This window comes from Megalops cyprinoides, chromosome 7 (assembly GCF_013368585.1).
Source record: "Megalops cyprinoides isolate fMegCyp1 chromosome 7, fMegCyp1.pri, whole genome shotgun sequence".
Classification (NCBI taxonomy): domain Eukaryota; kingdom Metazoa; phylum Chordata; class Actinopteri; order Elopiformes; family Megalopidae; genus Megalops; species Megalops cyprinoides.
The window spans coordinates 15,516,480-15,536,176 of record NC_050589.1 but is presented as its reverse complement, the minus strand read 5'-3'; the positions used below and the strand labels follow the sequence as shown (position 1 = coordinate 15,536,176).

Sequence of the window (19,697 nt, the reverse complement as noted above, 5' to 3'; positions counted from 1 at the left end):
AAAGAGCTGCGTCGTTCGTGGTGTAACTGCAACTTGCCGATTTCACGTCAAGAACAAGAGACAGGCACAGACACAGTGTTAGCATAGACTTTTCCTCAGAATAATTCCGAGTGCTCCCCTCGCGTTATTCCTTCCCAGTCCAGCGTTATCCCATTGCACTCCATCGGCGTCTGTCTTTGTTCCCATCACAACAAACTCCGAACAGATGGTGCTATGCTTGGGCACAAGTGACAGGCACTAGCTTGCAACCAATCCCGTACTTGGAATCAGCTGACTAGCCTGGGTAATGCCAGGTGCTTCCTTCATATTTTGTAAACTCAGCGAAGCAGCACGAGCTGAGGCAGTGTGTGTTGAGAAACGGTCATTGTCAGTGTGCGGATTGCCGGTGGCGAGATAGGATTTCTGTAGCTGGTCGGGCCACGCTATTTGGGCTCACGTAGGAATCGCGGATGAGTGTTAAATTATCCGTTTGTGATTATAAGCATACTTCTAGGGGGGGTTAATGTTCATCACATCTAACATACATGCGATTCATTTGTTGTATATTTTACATTTTACATGAGCGCATTTATTGTTTTCTTCCTGCGCGTCTTGTCCTCCCCAAAGCCACAACGTGTGGAGAGGTAACACTTCGCTGTGCTACTGCGAAGAGGAGGCTGTCATGAGAACAAGGTGAGCAGAATATTCCCTTTGACAACAAATGGTATCCGTGAATGCACACAGGCGTGCAACGCTTAGATTGCAATGCAACAGCCAATGTATAGCTCCTATTATTTACAGTTTGAAAAATCATTTGGTTGATACTCACAGTAGTTAGTTTGGATTTAAAATGTTTAAATGCATTGTTTAACAATGATATCGGAGTGCTCAGAATTCTGTTTTCCCTTTTGAGTTGGATTTGATGCTTACTAGCTTATTGGTGCAGTAGAACCGAAGGGCAATGCACATGCTCCGCACAGTATACTGTGTAGTCACCTTCGCAGCTAGGATGGCAGAGACCACGAATGCGGCTTATAGCTGAGAAATCAGACAAGGTTCTGTCACTTGTTTTCAAAGCTCACTTATAGTATTATTAGTTTGCACAGTCTACGGTATAAATGTATTTACAAGAGAATAACCACGGCAGAATCAGGTAGTTCCTTGTGAGTATCATCACAAGGAACACTGTTTTCTCAAGATAGCTGAACTGAGTGTATTTCGAAAGGACGCAAAGGAACAATGTAATCTAGTGGATATGCAAGGGCAATGGGATGCGCAATCATGTCTGTCTTCGGTATTTGCTATGTCACCAACTTAATGAATACTGTATCTGTTTGATTTATGTATGTGAATAGGTTGGACCAGAGCCATTATAATTCAACAAATTCGCTAAATATATATTTGAGATTATTATGGACACGAATGTGTCAGACGCGTATCGCCACGCCATCATTTTATGCGCAGTGTTACTTAGACATTACCACAGTCCTGTATTTTTGCATCCGCATTCTCCTCCCAATAATGTGGCATTAAAAGTGATAATATTGAGTGACACGTCGAAGTTGAATCACTGACTATCCTGTAACAAGGTATAAACATCTTAAGACAACACTGAACCAAATATGGAAAAGTTCATGACAAGTTGTTCATGTTGTATTTACTACAATCCTGGCTATGTTTCACAGGAAATAAACATAAGGAACTTCTTTCCTTTGCATATATTTTGTTAGCATTATCGGCATGTCTGCGCTAGCAACGTTTACCTTCTCTTAAAATTAAATATGCAAAAAGGGGACAGAAATTATCTAAACATTGCAACAAACTGTACAAACTTTCCTTCGCTCGCTTTGCTCGCTTGATGGTGCAGAGAGGACAGCTGATATACGCGTGCTCCTAACGCTGCTTGCGACTTACGTGAGCGTTTTGTGTGACCAAACTCTGATTTGCATTCAAATACGCAAGCATCCTGCCAGATGTCTCAGCCTCCCTATTCTCTTAAAAAAAATTCAGACAGGGAGTTTTCTGGAGAGGAAAAAAACACGACAATAGTCCAGTTGTTAGCAGAAAAAGTGGGGTTATGACAGTGTGTGTGGGAGAGTGCGCTGCATTGTTTTCGGTCACCTTTAGTTTCCCATCCCTGTTGTTGCAGCTGTTGCGCGTGTAGCTCTGGGAGGAGAAAGCCGCACCGGTATTGTTCTGAATTTAGCGACCTAGATGAATATCGTTCTGTTGAGGCTTTTGTCACTGAGTGGATCAAATCTTGTGCATTTTGGCGGTCAAATATTGTAAGTGCGGTCTGAGTGAGTTTCTGTTTAGGTCATGTTGGTCAGGTTGTTACCTCATGTGGTGGCACTGTAAAATGATTGTGGATTTTGGTCTGGAAAATTCGTGTTGTAATCAGGGGTGCGACATTATGAGGGTGGCCTTTAGCAAAGGAAATTGCCTAGAGTTTTTTGTCGGTAAAGTAATGAATATTTACTTTGATTCTAGATTTGTCTTCGATCGGTAAACAGAGTTATATTGTTTCACGTCTCCACTTGCAATATTCTGTTAATTTGCATGATAATTACTTATTCTGATTTAAAATGAAAGACATACTGATGAACTGTTGCCAAGGTGACATGTCAAAGGCAGAAATGCATTTGTGCATGCTTTGGTAATAAAAGCTGATGTTGTTGTTTATTCATTGATGTGCGCTAGATTTGGCTGCAACATCTGTTCATTATGCTGCAAGGCAGGGGTTGTCTTCGGAAACTCTGCGAATAGTGACAAAGACAAATGAAACTCTCTCAAGACTTGCCAAAGTGGTGGGGGTAGGGATGGAGATGTTGCAAGGTAGTGCCTGGTCCAGAGGTCTAGCTTTGTGTTCCATTCGATCTCAAGGCACCCTCTGGGTTTTAACTCTGGAGTCGTGAGAACATTTCAGAACAAAGGCATGCCTTCCACAGTGTGTGAGTGTGTGTGAGAGAGAGCGTGTGTGTGTGAGTGTTTGGACATGTGGGCAAATTCGCCCACAAGTCTAGCTGTCAGAAGACATTGTATAAGGGGCTCCAGGATGTTTCAGCATGGAGGCGGTCCGCAGTGACCTGGTTTGGAGGTCTGGGCTGGGGGAGGGTGGAGGGGGGTGTGTCATGCGGTCTGCAACTCCACCTTCTCTCATTATCCTTCAGGAGGAGGGGCAGCATGTGCACGTACTTCTTTTGTGAGCTTTGAAAAGATTTGGCTTTGCAGGGCAGGGGCAGCTGTTCACCTCATTCCAAGCTGATAATATGTTAAAGAAATCAGTTTGCGCTGTGTTTATACTGTGTAATGCACTGTCACAAATCACCAAGAAGTACCCATAAATCAGTCAGGATGGCATGTGACAACACATTGATCACACCTGTAGTTTTTCAATAGCCCTGGTCACAGCAGATACAGCAGTGCTAATTACAGGGCATGTTTACAGTTACTGTGACTCATGTTATCAGTTAGCCTCTTTTAAACAGCTTTACTGCCAATTATTTTGTCTATTCAGAAATTTACCTTGGATTCTGCAGTTTGGTGAAGGCATTTGTCAAAATTAAGTACATTGACAGCAATAAGCTAGTCATTACACATCAAAGAAGCTGAGTTTTTAAAAACTAAATTTGAATAGTCAGCAAAACAAAAGGTTTACAGCTTTTTAATTATATTTAATGTGCTGTAGGATTGTTCAGCAACTTCCAATGCTTCAGCAACTTCCAATTATTTGCAGCACAGTATAATTGTTGTTTCCTGAAGTGAAAGTTATTATTCTATAAGCGTTATATATTTATTTGCTCTTGACAGCAGAGGGTATGCTAAAATCAACAGGTCCCTTCAGATCAGGCTCTCTTAGCCTTTACTGTTGCTGTTGCCACCATTGTTATTCCTCTCCCTCTTGGACATTTAGGAATGCTTTTAAATCAAATCCAGGATATTAAAACTGGCCAAGAAGCTCAAATAATTTGTGCGGAAGCACAAATAAAGGACAATATGCACTAGACAGTATCAGCTAATTGAATTGTGTACTTGGAGAAACATTTCCAAAGCCCCTTACATGTTCACTAGATTCCCAGGAATATTGTATATAGGCTCCTGCCGGTTAAAGCACTCTCAGGTGAATTAGATGCAGGAGGCACTTTACAAATGAAACCTTTTGACTGTATTATTTTTAAATGAAATGCTTTAAATTGAAGCATTTCTCAACTTGCTTGCTTGATCTTTTTTTTTTAACCTTTTTCTGTTTTATTTTCAATCAGGCAAGGTTCTCAGTGAAGATACAGGCTGTGGTGCTCTTTAGCGAGTCAGGCCCTCTGGATGAATGAGTGCATTCAATTCCACTACTCGATTTTGCACCTTTGACTCGGTGAGCCAGCAGCATGAATGATCTCCTTGATACACAAGGACAACCTTGCATACTAATGGATGAGGAATAGGGTGTCGGTCAGGCAGATCTTATGTGCATGCACCCTCTCAATCTCTCTGTGATTTTATTACAGAAGCTGATGTGCTTCAAAACGACTAGTCTCAAAGCAATTACTCTCATATGGACTGTTTTTTTTCCAAATCTTGCATTTCTTGTAGTTTTTATTTGTTGAATAAAATTAAAAGTTCTCAGTTATTTTAGTATGTCTGATTTTCTCCTATTATTCTGAGAAAGAAATAAAATGGATACAGCAGTTTGTTGTTAAACAAACAACCAGATAAGGTTTTTGATACTGTTTAAGACAGCTCTAATTGTTTGATTATTTTAGAGAATGTATTTGACTGCTGTATTTGATTGCTGAACTCGTCTTGACAGATTGTGGGTTGTGTAATCAGATGTAAGTATTCATGGTTTATGTCTTTTTAAAATTGAATTGTGAGTTTAAATAGTACAAGGGTGTAGTGTATATAGAGCACAGACTGGTCATGGAGTTTGGTTGCGAACGAAGTCCTTGTTGACATCTACCCCCCCAACAACCACCACCACCACCACCCCCATCCCCAGCAGACGAATGGTCTACACAGCTGTCCCCTCATTTGGGTATGAAACAGACACACCAGTGGTGTCGCCTGTCTCCATGGCAACCAGATGAATACAAGTCCGTTGAGCGGATCCAGACTCGGGAACATTGCTCACAATTTATGCCAAAAGAAAGGGCTAAACGACAGTGGTAAGATAAATTATATTCTTCAAAAGCACTGTTATGTTTCAATTAAACTGGCTTTCCTTATTGCATTCTTCGACTGTCAGTGTGTTCCGCCTCAGTGCTCCTGTGGTTGCTGTAAGGTCACATTGCACAAATTAAATACTTAATATTCATCTTTTCAAAAAGCGTTTTGAAAAGATTTAACATTAAAAAACTAAAATGCTTAAAATTCTTTAAGAAATGTTTGCACTGTTGCCAGTAATTACAGTGATCATTTTAGAAAGTACTCTGTAAGGTAAGGCAAAGACTAGTCTTGATGAAATTTGACCTATAAGCATAAAGTTTGAAATTAAGTAAATGTGAAGACAACACATAGACATGTAAAGAGCTATGTCAAGAAAGTACCAACTCTATGGTAAATTAGCTTGTCCTGTGGATATCCTTATCAGAAGTTAATTCACTAGATGTGAAAAGGACAACATGTGCAGTAAGAAGGAAAACCTTGCCAAAAACTCATCACATGGTAGTGTTTACCATGATTTATCTGCTTTTAATATTATTCTGGGGTATGTTATGTGGGACAAGTAAGAAAAAAGGAGATGTTCAGAGATGCAAGGGGCTCTGCACATAATCAGAATTAAAATTAGATTTAGAAGAATAGTCTATAAAAACATTGTTAGATAATTAGCATTATCTTTCAGAACTATATTGTAATCTGCTCCTTTGATTCTGTGAACATATGCAAAAAAGGTTATCTCAACAGGGAAAATGAGAGAACTGCCAGCCAAATTGAGTATTAATGTAAGCTGACTTTGTAGAGACAAGCTAATCCATGGCTGTTTGGGCATGCTGTCTATGTGTCCGAATGAATGAACACAGTGTAACATGGCTAGCTAGTTTACCATCAAAATAAAATACTCTGCAAGGCAGAGGTGATTAGGTACCCCAGCATTGTTTCATTAGTTTTGTTATTAATTGCCATCATGGATCATTTCAATTATTACTTGAATGAAAAAACAAGGTTCTTGGGCCAGTTATGTTTATCTTTTGTTCATAATTATTGAATTTTCCCCAGATGAGTGGCTCATTCAGTTCATAATGATGACAATTCATGTTGCTGTTTGCCACAGGTGAATCGCACCCAGTCAGTGAAAGACCAAGAGTATCCAGAGTATTATTGATTCTGATCACACTATGGTCTCGTGCAGTACTTTCCCAATGTGCAACACTGGATTAGTGTATCACCTCTGCATCAGTTACATCACAGATTTCAGACAAATATTTACCAACATTACAGATTGTCAAATAGCTTGAACATGGTTTAATAGACAAGGGGCATTTTATTAGTCTATGTGTGTCCTCACAGGAGGGATTTTGATCTTCAGCATGTGGCAAATTGACCTTGAGAGGACCCATAATGCACTGCAGCATGCTGTTGTGGACAAAAGCCATAAAGGTGAAAGAGAAGAGCCATAGCATCTCTGCCATCTCTGTAATGCCCTCTCAGTAAAGGAGTCATGGGGTATGTTTTGTTGTGTTGTGTGGGTCCCAAGGGAGGGCCTCTCCTCTCTTTAATGCCATACAGTAGCTTTGAAGAGTCAGAACTGTCAAATAGATGGCAAACGAAATGTATGGTATTTACTAAATAACACATATCCCCTTAAAATCAGTTTGAATAATGAATCAGAGTTAGTTTAAATAACTATACAGTATATTTGCATTATCCTTGTAGAAGGTTTGACTGTGTAAATACGATTATAGTAAGAAACACAAGGATACTAAGTATGAGCAGTTCATTTACAAGATTACATTCAGTGCAAAGCTGTGTTGTGCATCAACATGTGAACTCCTCAGACTAAGAATCCCTCTTAGCGTTTATGTAGCAGTGGCATTCAAAGGGCATTGTGCCCTCTTATGGCTATATTCTTTATTTTCACCACATGGCCTGTGCCCTGAATGTACAAAATACTATGTATGACCTCTACATGGGTGTGGACATGCTGAGATCACATGTTCATCATACCGCAAAATTTGCAATCATCTTATTATAATGTGCTACATGTTATAAGGCATAAATTGTACTAGTGTGTCAAGGTGATGAAGTGCAAAGGATACCCTCCTAGCCTTACTTGGCTATTTGGGTGTCACCCCTTTACACTGTCCCCATACTGTCTTTCTCATGCTCTCAAAACCATCCTATTTATACTGTTAGCAGCTCCCCTTACCCTGACTCTCCTTTATTTGTGTTGACTAATGAAGCTCCTACCCCCTGTCCTAGCCTTGCTCACCAAAACACACCTTCTGTCATCAACTCACGCCTACTATCTCGACAAGCCAGACTGTATTTGTTAGCGCCCTCCCATCATAAGCCCTCTGTACCTCCCTGGAAATCCTTCTGTACCGGTGATCATCAGCTGACCCCCTGGGAGAGGGTTGCGTCATCTGTGTTCACACATTGTGTCTCACTGGTGAAGAAAGGGATTGTTTGGTCTGGAGGTAACAGCATGCTAAAGATGCCCTTGCTTCTTGGTCCTTGTATCTTATACATTTCATTTTTCCTTTTATATGGGACCCAAATCATCCTGTCTAGCAGACCAGCCATGCAAGATCTGTGAATGCATCAAATGCACAGTTAGTTTTACTGTTCATATTCCAGGAAGGAACTTGCTGTGCTGACAAAACGAACGTTTTTTACTCTGACTTCTGTTGTTGTTTCAATGCCCTGCTGGGATCTGTGTACGTTCAGGGTTTCCCGTCTCTTTGAAAGAGTTTGATAGGGATTCTATCACCTCTCTCTACCTCTACGATTTGAATTATTCCTTTTGAACTGGAATGTAAAAGTAAACACTACCTCTCAGTTTTGCTAGAAAACATGGATATTAATATTCAGGACACTGCAGAAATAATAAAATACTACTCATCAATGAATTGAGATGACAAGCTATAAACCCTCGGTGAAAAACGAAACAAAGCCTGTTGGTGCATTTACAGCTGTAAGGTTTAGGACATCCTGTGATTGTAGTCACTGCCACAGCATTGGAGTGTTTCCAGTTTTTGTTCTGAACTAGTGAAGGAACAGCAATAGTGTCTGCAGTATCATATCATTTTCATTTGACCCATTCACTTGAATCTGCTAAAAGTTACACAGTTAGTGATGGACTCTGACCTATATATGCCTGATTCATTACCTCTCAAACGTAACTGAAAAACAAAGAATATGTGATTGGTGAAGATGGCCACTAGTTAGCGTAAGATCAAAATTGTTACATTTAACAAATAGTGTTTAAAAAATTAATTAGCAATAATATTTACTTGAAAGAATGGAGGGTGGTTGAAAATTAGTCAGGGGTTTTTTCAGGGGTTAAGGAGTAATTATCATTGGTGTGAGCAGCATGCTCCAAGCCATTATCAAGCATTCCGACTACACAGAATCCATAAATACACCGGTGAAATTGGTTTGAACAACATATATTCACAGTTTACTTTGAAATGTTAACTTTTTCCCTTTAGCCCAGAAACATCACTTGGAAAGCTTTCATACGGCACTGTGTTTTGCTTTCAGCTTCAGTGCATCGGAGGCTAAAAGAGGAGATATTGCATGCAGTGAGGGTTAAGCTCTTGTCAAGAGTTAGCCGGAGTAAAACCATAATTCATCATGAATCCCACTATGACTACTAGGAGCCATAAGACCTTAGGAACAGGATTCCATGTAATGTTAGTTCTCTACTTAAATAACCATAGTCAGCTCTTGGTGCTGTGTGGAAGGCTTGAATTATATTAATATCAGTCCAATATTACTCCTTTTTCCCTGCTGTACATGACCAGAACTTTATCACAAATGTAGATGACGAATGTATACATGTCATAATTGCTAACAAGAGCAATTAAGCAAGCAAGAGCAGAGCCATCCTTTTAAATGTACAGTGTGCAACTTTCCTTTTGGAATTTTTTTTATAGTAAATTGCAGTACACTTGCAGTTGGTATATTTTGTTAATGCGTAAATTATAGTTTTTATGGGCACACAAACAACTCATTGTCTGGTCAAAGAGAATTTTCTGTGCTTTCTGGGTAATTATTAAGAGTGCAGTAAATAACATTTTCATGGATTGTCCATTAACATGTGCTTCGTAATCTATTCAGAGTTGATCATGAGAGGAAAACCAAACAAAACACTCCCTTGTATGGGACACATAAATCACTGAAAACACTCCATTATTGCTCAGCAATTATTTAGCTGATGGTTTGCCCAGTAGAAAGAGATTTTAGGCTCCTTTGCCCAGGGCCCAGATGAGGGCTTTATTGTGGTTTGCACAAGGTATCCCACTGGGATAATGGTCAAGCAGGATGTGGAGATGAAATCGGAGTTCCCGTTTTCCACTCCGAGCTGACAGTTTCCAGGATCCGAATGCCAGGTGTCTGATTTTTATGGCCTAGCGTGAATGCAGCGATTTGCTCGGCCGTCACATTTGATTAAAGAGCTGCAAGCGAGATCTAGGGCGAGCTGCAGCAGCAGTCGGAGGCCGGAGGCAGCGGCCCAATGGCTCCAGAAGACATGTGCAGAGGCAACAGTACAGAATAAGGGGATATCCTTTGTAGTGAACAGTCTGAGTGCATGCATCAAGAACATATATTTGTGACAAATTGGGGCACGGCATGAGACAAAATGAAATTTACCTTTCATCTTGATTTATTTTAATGCAGTGTAGGTTTTGTTTGTGCGTTACTTTTGAGTATCAAAACAGATTTCTTTATAATGTCAAACTGTCTGTTTTATTCTGCTTTGTGTGCATGTTTCTGATGTTTGATATACTGTGATGTTTAGTGTGGGATCATTTTTGAACAATCTCAGGCTAAATCCAAGTCTCTCGTAGGATTGTATGCACCACCACCCGGGTGAACCTGATAGAATCTGTGGGCAGCACAATGGCTGTCTTATCAGACTTATGGTTCACAATAGCTGATTCCCCTACAACACAGAGAACTGTCTTTTAATGCCACTCAGCTTCCTGTGTCACGACATTCATCTGTACAGAGTAGTCAAGCTACTCATTTAGAGTGGATACGCAAATCCCTTTCCATTTTTAAGCCTAGTAATGGCATTTGACAAGAGCTTTTTCTGTAGGATGTGTTCTGTACAGTGCATTTGTTATCAGTCTGCAACCGAAGATGCTGGTTTGTAGTTTTAAGTGTTTTGTTAAGCCTTTGCTCACAATACATAATTCCAAGTTGAAATGGAAGTCAATGGAATTTAATCCCTCCTAATGCATATGGCTTTGTTGTGATTCGAGGGTGAAATCTGAGATTAACCTTAATAGGGGAAATTGAACTCTCAAACATCATTGATATAAAGAAAACAGAGCTTGACCCAGGCTGAACACACTGACACAAAGTCTGAAGTGTCAGAGAGGAAATAGAAAACAGGACATGCATTTGACTTTATTCTAGATATTTGTACCACATTATTGAGTGTATTAATTAATACCTATTCAAAATAGTTATTTCACAAAATAATATTATGTTGTAATATGTTTTCATACACAATATCATGTCATACTTTTTAAATGGCATCATCCTTATTCAGCATTAGTAACCAAATGAAAAATGACTACTGGTCTGTCAACTTTCATTGTCGCCTACCTGTGACTTCAGTGAAGTGTATTAATATCTTAACTAACTTAATTGCCAGTCTCTTGCCCATCTCTTGCCAAAGTATTAAGAAAACACATTGTAAGGAGGCTTATGCTATTTTGAATGTGGGCTGCACCATAAAATATTCCATTGTCTTATCTGGTAAGTGCTGCAGCAAACTCCATGTCAGGAATATATAATGGCTGTGGAGTCAGAATATGTGCATGGCACTTTTCTGAGGAGAGCTTTGGCAGAGATCCATCATTTCTGAGAAGGGACTTGTTATTCCTCACCTGAGTCAAAAAAGGCGTGGGTGGCATTTGCCATGGTGGTTAGAGCACTGGAGTCTTGACTCTGCACTGTGGGAGTTGGAGAGCCAGGTGGGAGACTGCTGTTGTACTGAGAGTTGGACATTTTGACCTCAGTTACTGAATTCGTTCCCTCAGTTACCTCATTCACTCAAGTACAAGTGCCAGTAAAAATGCTACCATGGCAGAAGCTAATAATAAATGAAGAATAATTGAGAGGTTGATGAGATAAAGCTGATCTAATATTATACAGTCTACTCATCAGGGCAATCTTATGCATCTTTTATTTTTAGACCAGCTATAAATAACATCCACGAATGTGCAATAAAAGATGACAAACAATGTCAATCAAGCCCTCCCTGGGTCCTTTGTTATGATAAACTGTGTCATGTTTTGCTATGAATAAGTGACATGAGAGAGAAATCAAAGTACACATTCTATGTGTAGGCTACATTTTTGAATCTGTGTTCTACCATGAGAAAAAGACAGACAAAAAGAGGCATATGTTTTTAAATGTGTAATTCATTCATTATAGAATCCATATTTCAATGATTTATCTCTTGGTGTGAACCTTTATTGAGTGTTTGTGTCGTTGTTTAGGAAATACAGTTTTTTTGTTGTTTTTCCTATGTGTGCTTATCTCTACAGCTAAAGGTTAAATGTTGCTAGCTGATGGTTAGAGTTTTGGTGGGGAGGACACGGGTTAAGATAAGACTGGAAGAGGAAATATTGGTCAAAACATTATGTTCAATCTTGATTTCACCACAGACTTAATGTTGCTATTTAGATAGTAAAGGGAGAGAATTTTTAATTACCTTTATGCATTCAAAACAAAAACAGTGTTCTTTGGCCAGCCAGAAGGGTTGAAGAGTTGCCCAGTTGGCAGTGAAGCTGAAAGTCCAAATAAATTTCCATTTGGGGAAGAAACAGTGAGAAGGGGGAAATCTGGCTTCTCAGACTAATTGTGTTTTTAAAATTCGTACACCTGGGGCAGTCTGCGATGCTTCTACTTGTGGTTGTCTGCCATTCCAGGGCAGATAATCAAGCAGTCTTCCTCAGTACTTTCCATTCATTGTCACACACAGTTGTCTGGTTAGTTTCCTCACTGTCTCTCCACATACCCTTGCCACTCCTTTAGAGTACCGTGCACCCTCTGCCTGGGTATAAGATAATACCCAACTAGGGTTTGAGAACTCATTTTGAAAGTTCTCAATTTCCTGGACAGACACTTTAATCCAGACTCCCGTATTTAAGAGGACAGGACTGTTGTTGGAGATAATATGTCCTGGGGTCATTCAAAGAATTCAGAGCATGTTAAATACAGCGTGGCTTCTTCTGTTGCCTCTCAATTAGAGAGCAGGTGGTGCATATTAGATTCATTAGCTTGCCTTTCTTATTATTATTTGCACTGTAAAGCCTCTTCAGCTGAATTTTGTTAACGTATACAACACTGTCTGCTACCCTATGATATTGCCTGTATTACATTTATGTGTTTGTTTGTTTGTTTTATTGTTATAGTATAAGTAAATACACCCGTTTGGATTTGAGACATACATTATTCTGTCTCAATGAAGTTCCAGCACCAAGCTGCACAGCTGCCTTTATGAACGACAGAGGAGGAATACACTTCATAAGGACACATGCCCAAGACCTTGTGACCAGGCCTTACTGTAAGGGGGTCCTGTTTGCAAACATCAGGAATGTGTCATCAACACCCCCAGCTATTTCCATCATGGGATTCCCCATCAAGCTCTAACCAAATTAAGTGAACAGCTCCAGTAGCAATTACCAGTTGTGCCAACCTGCACTGGGATTGGTGCAGTCAGAGCTGAGGGCTCCAAACTCCTAATTGATTTTTTGAGGCTCATTAAAACCCTCATCTGGACAAACTGTGCTTTGTTGCCTACTCTCGTCATGTCTCACAGTTTAGTGTTGCTCATTACAGATGTCAAAGGCTTTTCTTTCTTGCCTGGTAGATTAAGCCCATTTGGCAATGTAACTGCATGTAATGCATCACCTATGGATTTCTCAGTCATTCAGCAATTACAATATGCAAATCATTCCCTGTGATTCTGAGGGGGAGAGCTAGAAGGAAGAAATTTAGTCAGCAGCTAACACAATACTTTGGCAAAGCAGCTTAGGTCTGTGCAAGCGTCTAGCATGCCTTTAAAATGTCTCCCTCATTCTCTGACATTTCTTGTGCATGTATTGTGCAGAGCATGAGCTAAAATAGCAAAACATCGCTTTGCAGGCGAGAGATGAATGCTAAGTTCTTGGAGAGCATGCCTGGAAAGCATCAAGATATTTTTAACTAAAGTTTATTCCATTTTAAGAATTTTGAGCCTGGGTAAATATTATCATGTGATCATTTATATAGTGCAGAGATCCAACTTTTGTCAAAAATGTTCACAATTGTTGTACTGAAACCTTTGCAAATGAGGACGTTTATGGCAGGTTTTTGGCTTTGACTTAGCGAACACATTGAACACATGGTCAAGTGAGCAGTATCAAGACTGTACGGTGTGGGGTTTGATCCTCTGCATAGATCCAGGGAGGGTTGTTCTCAAGATTTGACTGTCCCTTGATAGCAGTGCTAATGCCCCTCATTCCCAAATGGTGGCGTTCATATGGAGACCATCTGCTACGGCAGATGCATGTTCCACTGCTCTGCTCCTGCTCATTCGTCTTCTTACCTCCACTTAGATGGAAAAATCCTTGTGTGCCTGCTTTAGAGATAGATAAACTGACAGCCCCGTTGAGCTCGTTCAGGAAAATGCCAGAACAGTTTGTCAGAACCCTGCTGTGGTTTTATGTTTCCAGGAGTCAGGGTCTGACCGTGCCATGCGATACCTTCTCTAATCCTTGACTTCAGTTCAGCCTTGTTGTAGCTTGGTAGCAAGCTATAAAATATGTCTATGATAATATTATCATGTTATGTTTACATTCACTGTATCATTCCGCTTGTGAGTTTCTATTCTGTAAATAACTCTGTTAGCATAAACACTTAATATGAATAAACGTGGATGAGTAGTAAGTTATCATGGTGAAATAATGGAATTTTCATTTGGATATCTTGGTGTTGCAACCAGTAAAAAAAAAAAAAAAAACATTTCACAAGGCATTTCCCTCATTACTTGAATTTGCTTCTCTCTTTTGTGCCTGTCAGTGCACAGACAAATCCATTGTGAGGGCACCATACTAAGAGATTATATTGCATGTGTTTCCTGTGCTATGAGCAGTAAGATTTTACCATCAAGGTGCACCTTATGGTATAGGAAACCTTAACAAATAATACACTATTGCTCTCGAAAGGGACACAGTTCATTTGTAGGTGCAACCTAGGGTTTTTGTCTTTTCTACATCAAATCATTTCACTGACTGATTTAAAGTAGCCAAAAAGCTCAGCGGTAGATTAGGCTTGCCTTTTTTTTACCTGTTTTTGAATGGTTTCAAGAAGCTTAAAAGCTCATTAAGAGACTGACAATGAAAATGAATTCCAATTTAATACCACAGCAGCACAAAGTATTTTAAAGATTTCTTCTGCCCTGTCGGGCATGTCAAATTAGTCCCCAAAAATCAGCAGGCTCATTAAGTTTTCACTCATAAGCATCCCCCCTCCTCTTCCTGCTTTCCTCATTCCCTCCAAGAAGTCAAAAGCAAAACCTTTCGGTCAGCACGTTACAGTAGCTGAATTGACTTGTATACTCAGTACAGCATGTCACAGTATTGATCTCTTTCACCTCACAACCCTGCCTCAGATGTATTCTGCCAAATACTTGCTTGACTTGTTAATTGTTTTCATTGGACTGGAAAAACCTTGCAGTAATAGTGATATAGTACTTTAAGTTAGATAGGTTGTTTTGAAATGAAGACCTAGTTAATTTCCTGAAGGAATAAACCAACGTGAATGTGTGAGACAGAAAAACAGCTACTGTACTGAGGATGTTGTTGCTGTAACATCCCCAGTTTATTGTTGCCTTGTCTATTTTTTCATTATTGGTTTTTTTTAACAGAACTATGATTAATTCATTGGCATAATGACCAAAGGTGTTGGGTATATGGAGCATCATAGGGCCTTGGATGGTTAATCCTAGTTGCATTGTTTGAGACACAAGGAATAGTATAATAGTCCTTATTTAGCTTGAACATTTAATATATATTTCCACGGGCATGCATTGGGTGCATATCTTTGAGATAAGTGTCCCATCTTCAGTTTACCTTCGATTGTCAGCTTAGTCGTGTGTGGCAGATCCAACAAGGTTCCATGATAAATGTGTAAAAGTCTGCTTCATCCATCAATCATACACGTTCAGTTGTATATTCATATATTTCTTATTTATATCAGACTGGTTGTTAATATGTAGGCTCTGTTAAAAGTCATCACCAGTGGGTGGGACAAGCAACATTTATATAATTATGTAATCATGAAGTCAAGTTTATAAAAGTCAAAAAGTCAAACATGCATCTGACCTTTGCAGATCATGGTAATGTGTTTATTAATTGTCATACATAAACTACATGTGGAAAAATTCTAATTGAAACGGGTTCTCTTGAATGTAAAATAAGATAGAAGATGAGTACAAAAGACCTTCACCAAAATGTGAGTTTGAGGACAAACAGATCAGTGTTACTCTGCTTATATTTAAAATGATTAAGTATCTAAAAGTCTTTAGTACCTTTGCACTTTTATGAGCTTGCAGGATAGATGAAAGCACTTAAATGCAATTTGATCCTTCATTCCACATAATTCTGAGGAGTTTACATTGTGCATGTATGGTAATCAGTAGATTTAGTGTTTCATTTTAACTGATGATTACAAATTTAGTGAGTAGCAGCTGAGTACTTATTTCATTCTAACAATTACAGTAATGTAGGCTTCAGGTTAAACTTCTCAATTTTTGTTTTTAATTTCATCTTATTCATCACTCATTTTATTGAGTGCATTGAATGTTATGTGTAGAATTTATTTCTCTCACTGTTTCTCATGCTCTCTCTTTGTTCCTCTGTCTCTTCATCTCCATTAGATTGAATATATTACTGCCAAGCATGTATTCACTATGGTTTGGTGTCTGTTTTTCAGGCCCATTCTGAAGACTGGCCTGAAGTGAGGGAAGAGAGGCTCTCTTTGAGCACATGAAAGTGTGGTGGAAAGTGGAAACAAGACATTGGGTCATTACCTGATCTTTACACCCATTCACACCTCTCCCCAAGTGTGAAAGTGTGAGCTGTTCTGCTGGAGGAAATTCCCGATGAACACTTCTGGTTGCTGACATTTTCGCACGTGCTATCAAGGTAATTGGGTCCTGGACAACCGCCTCACCTTTGCAGACAGAAAGCAGAGACAGCATGGCAAGCAGGCCTGCCTCTCCCTTGTCGGGCCGGCTGTGCGTGGTACTGACGCTGGCCCTGGCTGGACTGTCCTTGGTGCATAGCAGCGACTGTCCCCAGCTGTGCGTGTGTGAGATCAGGCCCTGGTTCACCCCCCAGTCCACCTACAGGGAGGCCACCACAGTGGACTGCAATGACCTTCGGCTCACCCGCATCCCCAGCAACCTGTCCAGTGACACGCAGGTGCTCCTCCTGCAGAGCAACTACATCGCCCGCACCAGCGAGGAGCTGGAGCAGCTCTTCAACCTGACCGAGCTGGACCTGTCACAGAACAACTTCAGCAGCATCCGGGATGTGGGCTTGACCAACATGTCCCAGCTCACCACACTGCACCTGGAGGAGAACCAGATCACTGAGATGCCCGATTACTGCCTGCAAGACCTGGCCAACCTGCAGGAGCTCTACATCAACCACAACCAGATCAGCTCTATCTCTGCTAATGCCTTCTCTGGACTGCGCAACCTGCTACGGCTGCACCTTAACTCTAACAGACTGAAGATTATCGACAGCCGCTGGTTCGAGTCTACCCCCAACCTTGAGATACTCATGATTGGGGAAAATCCTGTCATCGGCATTCTGGACTTTAATTTCAAGCCTCTTGTTAACCTAAGAAGCCTTGTGTTAGCTGGAATGGACTTAACTGATGTTCCTGGGAATGCACTTGTAGGGCTTGACAACTTGGAAAGCCTCTCCTTTTATGACAACAAACTAGTCAGAGTACCACAGCTTGCCCTGCAGAAGGTACCCAATTTGAAGTTTTTGGATTTGAACAAAAACCCTGTGCACAAAATTCAAGAGGGAGACTTCAGGAACATGCTGCGCCTTAAAGAGCTGGGCATGAACAACATGGCAGAGTTGGTCTCCATTGATCGCTATGCACTCGACAACCTCCCAGAGCTGACAAAGTTAGAGGCCACTAACAACCCTAAGCTGTCGTATATCAACCGACAAGCTTTCCGTGATGTCCCATCTCTGGAGAGCCTCATGCTGAACAACAACGCTCTGAACGCCCTCTACCAGAGGACAATGGAGTCGCTGCCTAACCTGCGGGAGATCAGCATCCACAGCAACCCGCTGCGCTGCGACTGTGTCATCCAGTGGATGAACTCCAACAAGACCAGCATCCGCTTCATGGAGCCCCTCTCCATGTTCTGCGCCATGCCGCCCGAGTTCAGGGGCCAGCACGTGAGGGAGGTGCTGCTGCAGGACTCCACTGAGCAGTGCCTGCCCATGATCTCCCACGACTCCTTCCCCAACCACCTCAACCTGGACATCGGCATGACGGTCAGCCTAGACTGCCGCGCTATGGCCGAGCCTGAGCCCGAGATCTACTGGGTCACACCAATGGGGAACAAGATCACAGCTGACACCCTGTCCGACAAGTACCACCTGAGCAGTGAGGGCACCCTATGCATTTCACATGTACAGGTGGAGGACTCAGGCCGGTACACCTGCGTGGCCCAGAACGTCGAGGGTGCCGACACACGGGTAGCCACCATTCGGGTCAACGGGACGCTCCTGGATGGTGCCCAGGTCATGAAGATTTCTGTCAAGCAGACAGAGTCCCACTCCATCTTGGTGTCCTGGAAGGTCAACTCCAATGTCATGACCTCCAATCTAAAATGGTCATCAGCTACCATGAAGATTGACAACCCGCACATAACCTACACTGCCAGGGTCCCGGTGGACGTTCACGAATACAACCTTACCCACCTGCAGCCCGCCACTGAGTATGAGGTGTGCCTCACTGTGTCCAACATTCACCAGCAGACCCAGAGGTCCTGTGTGAACGTCACCACCAAGAACGCAGCCTTTGCTGTGGACATCGCAGACCAAGGGACTAGCACTGCCCTGGCAGCCGTCATGGGAACGATGTTCGCGATCGTCAGTCTGGCGTCTGTCACTGTTTACATCGCTAAGAGGTGGAAGAGGAAGAACTACCACCACTCCTTAAAGAAGTACATGCAGAAAACCTCCTCTATCCCTCTAAACGAGCTCTACCCTCCCCTCATAAATCTGTGGGATGCAGACAGTGAGAAGGACAAAGAAGGGTCATCGGAGAACAAGCCCACCCAGGTGGACACAACGAGAAGTTACTACATGTGGTGAAGTCCTTGAGACTTGGCTTCTAGGAGCACAGACACACTTTTGCTTTTTTGTGCAAAAGTAAAGTTGCGAATTTTTTTGTATTTTCAGCTTTGCTATTTTTAGGCAGAGTGGTAATGGACATGATTATATATTTTAGTATAGCGTATCGCCTTTGTTCCTTATCTTTGTTTTGGACACTCAAAATGGCAGCTTTGTTTAGCTTCCAAGACATCTTAGCTGATGTGCTTTATTTTTGTGATGCTCTCTTTTGATTGCACAGCTTTGGATATTGTCGAGGACTCTAGCTGGGGTCAAGGATAAGTGAAGTAGGCACTTGAGTTTATTTTGTTTGTTTCTCTGGCAGTATTCTTAGAGATTGCAATGTTTCTTTCACTCTTTTGTAAAACAGTCTTAACTGTTGTGCACTGAAACATTAACAAGTTTGTCTAAGGACTTCAATATATAAGCTGACAAAGGAGATTAGACTTGGTATACTGTCTATTGAATAACGTTAGCAATTGTACGGTAATGTTGTATCAACTATAATTTGAACTTTTTTGGGATTTTAACAAAAACATTGTTTTTGATTTAGAAATTAGTTTGCAGATGAGTACTGTAAACGAGCAATAGAAGTGTGAATGTTTGATAACCAACAGTTATTAGGTAAGTAGTCAACTAAGCTTTTTTTAATTACTCTTGTTTATTCTTTTTTATTTGCTAGGATCTGTCAATGACCACTTGATTTTGTTGTGATTTCAACACGCAAAATATGTTGTATATTGAAGAACAGACTAAAAATAAATAACCATTTTGTTCTTTTTTATAGAAAGGCTTTTCAGAAAAAGTGTGATTATTTGATTTGTAAGATGAAGCTGTTTGTTGAAAGAATTGCATGTAACACTCAAGGGCATTTTTATGTGTACAGCTTCTGGATGACAAATGAACTAAGTACACTAGAAGTTTGCAGAAAAGGCATTATTATGCTTCCCAGAAACTATTGTAATACTGATGTGTTGAAAGGGATGACTACTGTACATTGTAGTCCACTTTTCTATATGAGTCAAGGTTTACATTTTCATAAATGTGTGAGAAGGTGTTTTCATGATGCTCCCTCTCTCTCACACAGACACACAAACTCAGGTTTGATATTCACTTAAGGTATTATGTCTC

The 19,697-nt window shown here is 40.8% G+C and overlaps 1 protein-coding gene across 1 annotated transcript; it reads left to right on the top strand.

The window, feature by feature from the left end:
- Positions 1-337: 337 nt before the first annotated feature.
- LOC118780710 (leucine-rich repeat neuronal protein 1) lies at positions 338-18,909 on the top strand. The gene is made up of 2 exons (XM_036533358.1): positions 338-672; positions 16,132-18,909. Exon 2 carries the CDS (start codon positions 16,398-16,400, stop codon positions 18,546-18,548), a length of 2,151 nt encoding a protein of 716 aa, XP_036389251.1. The 5' UTR covers positions 338-672; positions 16,132-16,397; the 3' UTR covers positions 18,549-18,909.
- Positions 18,910-19,697: the final 788 nt, after the last annotated feature.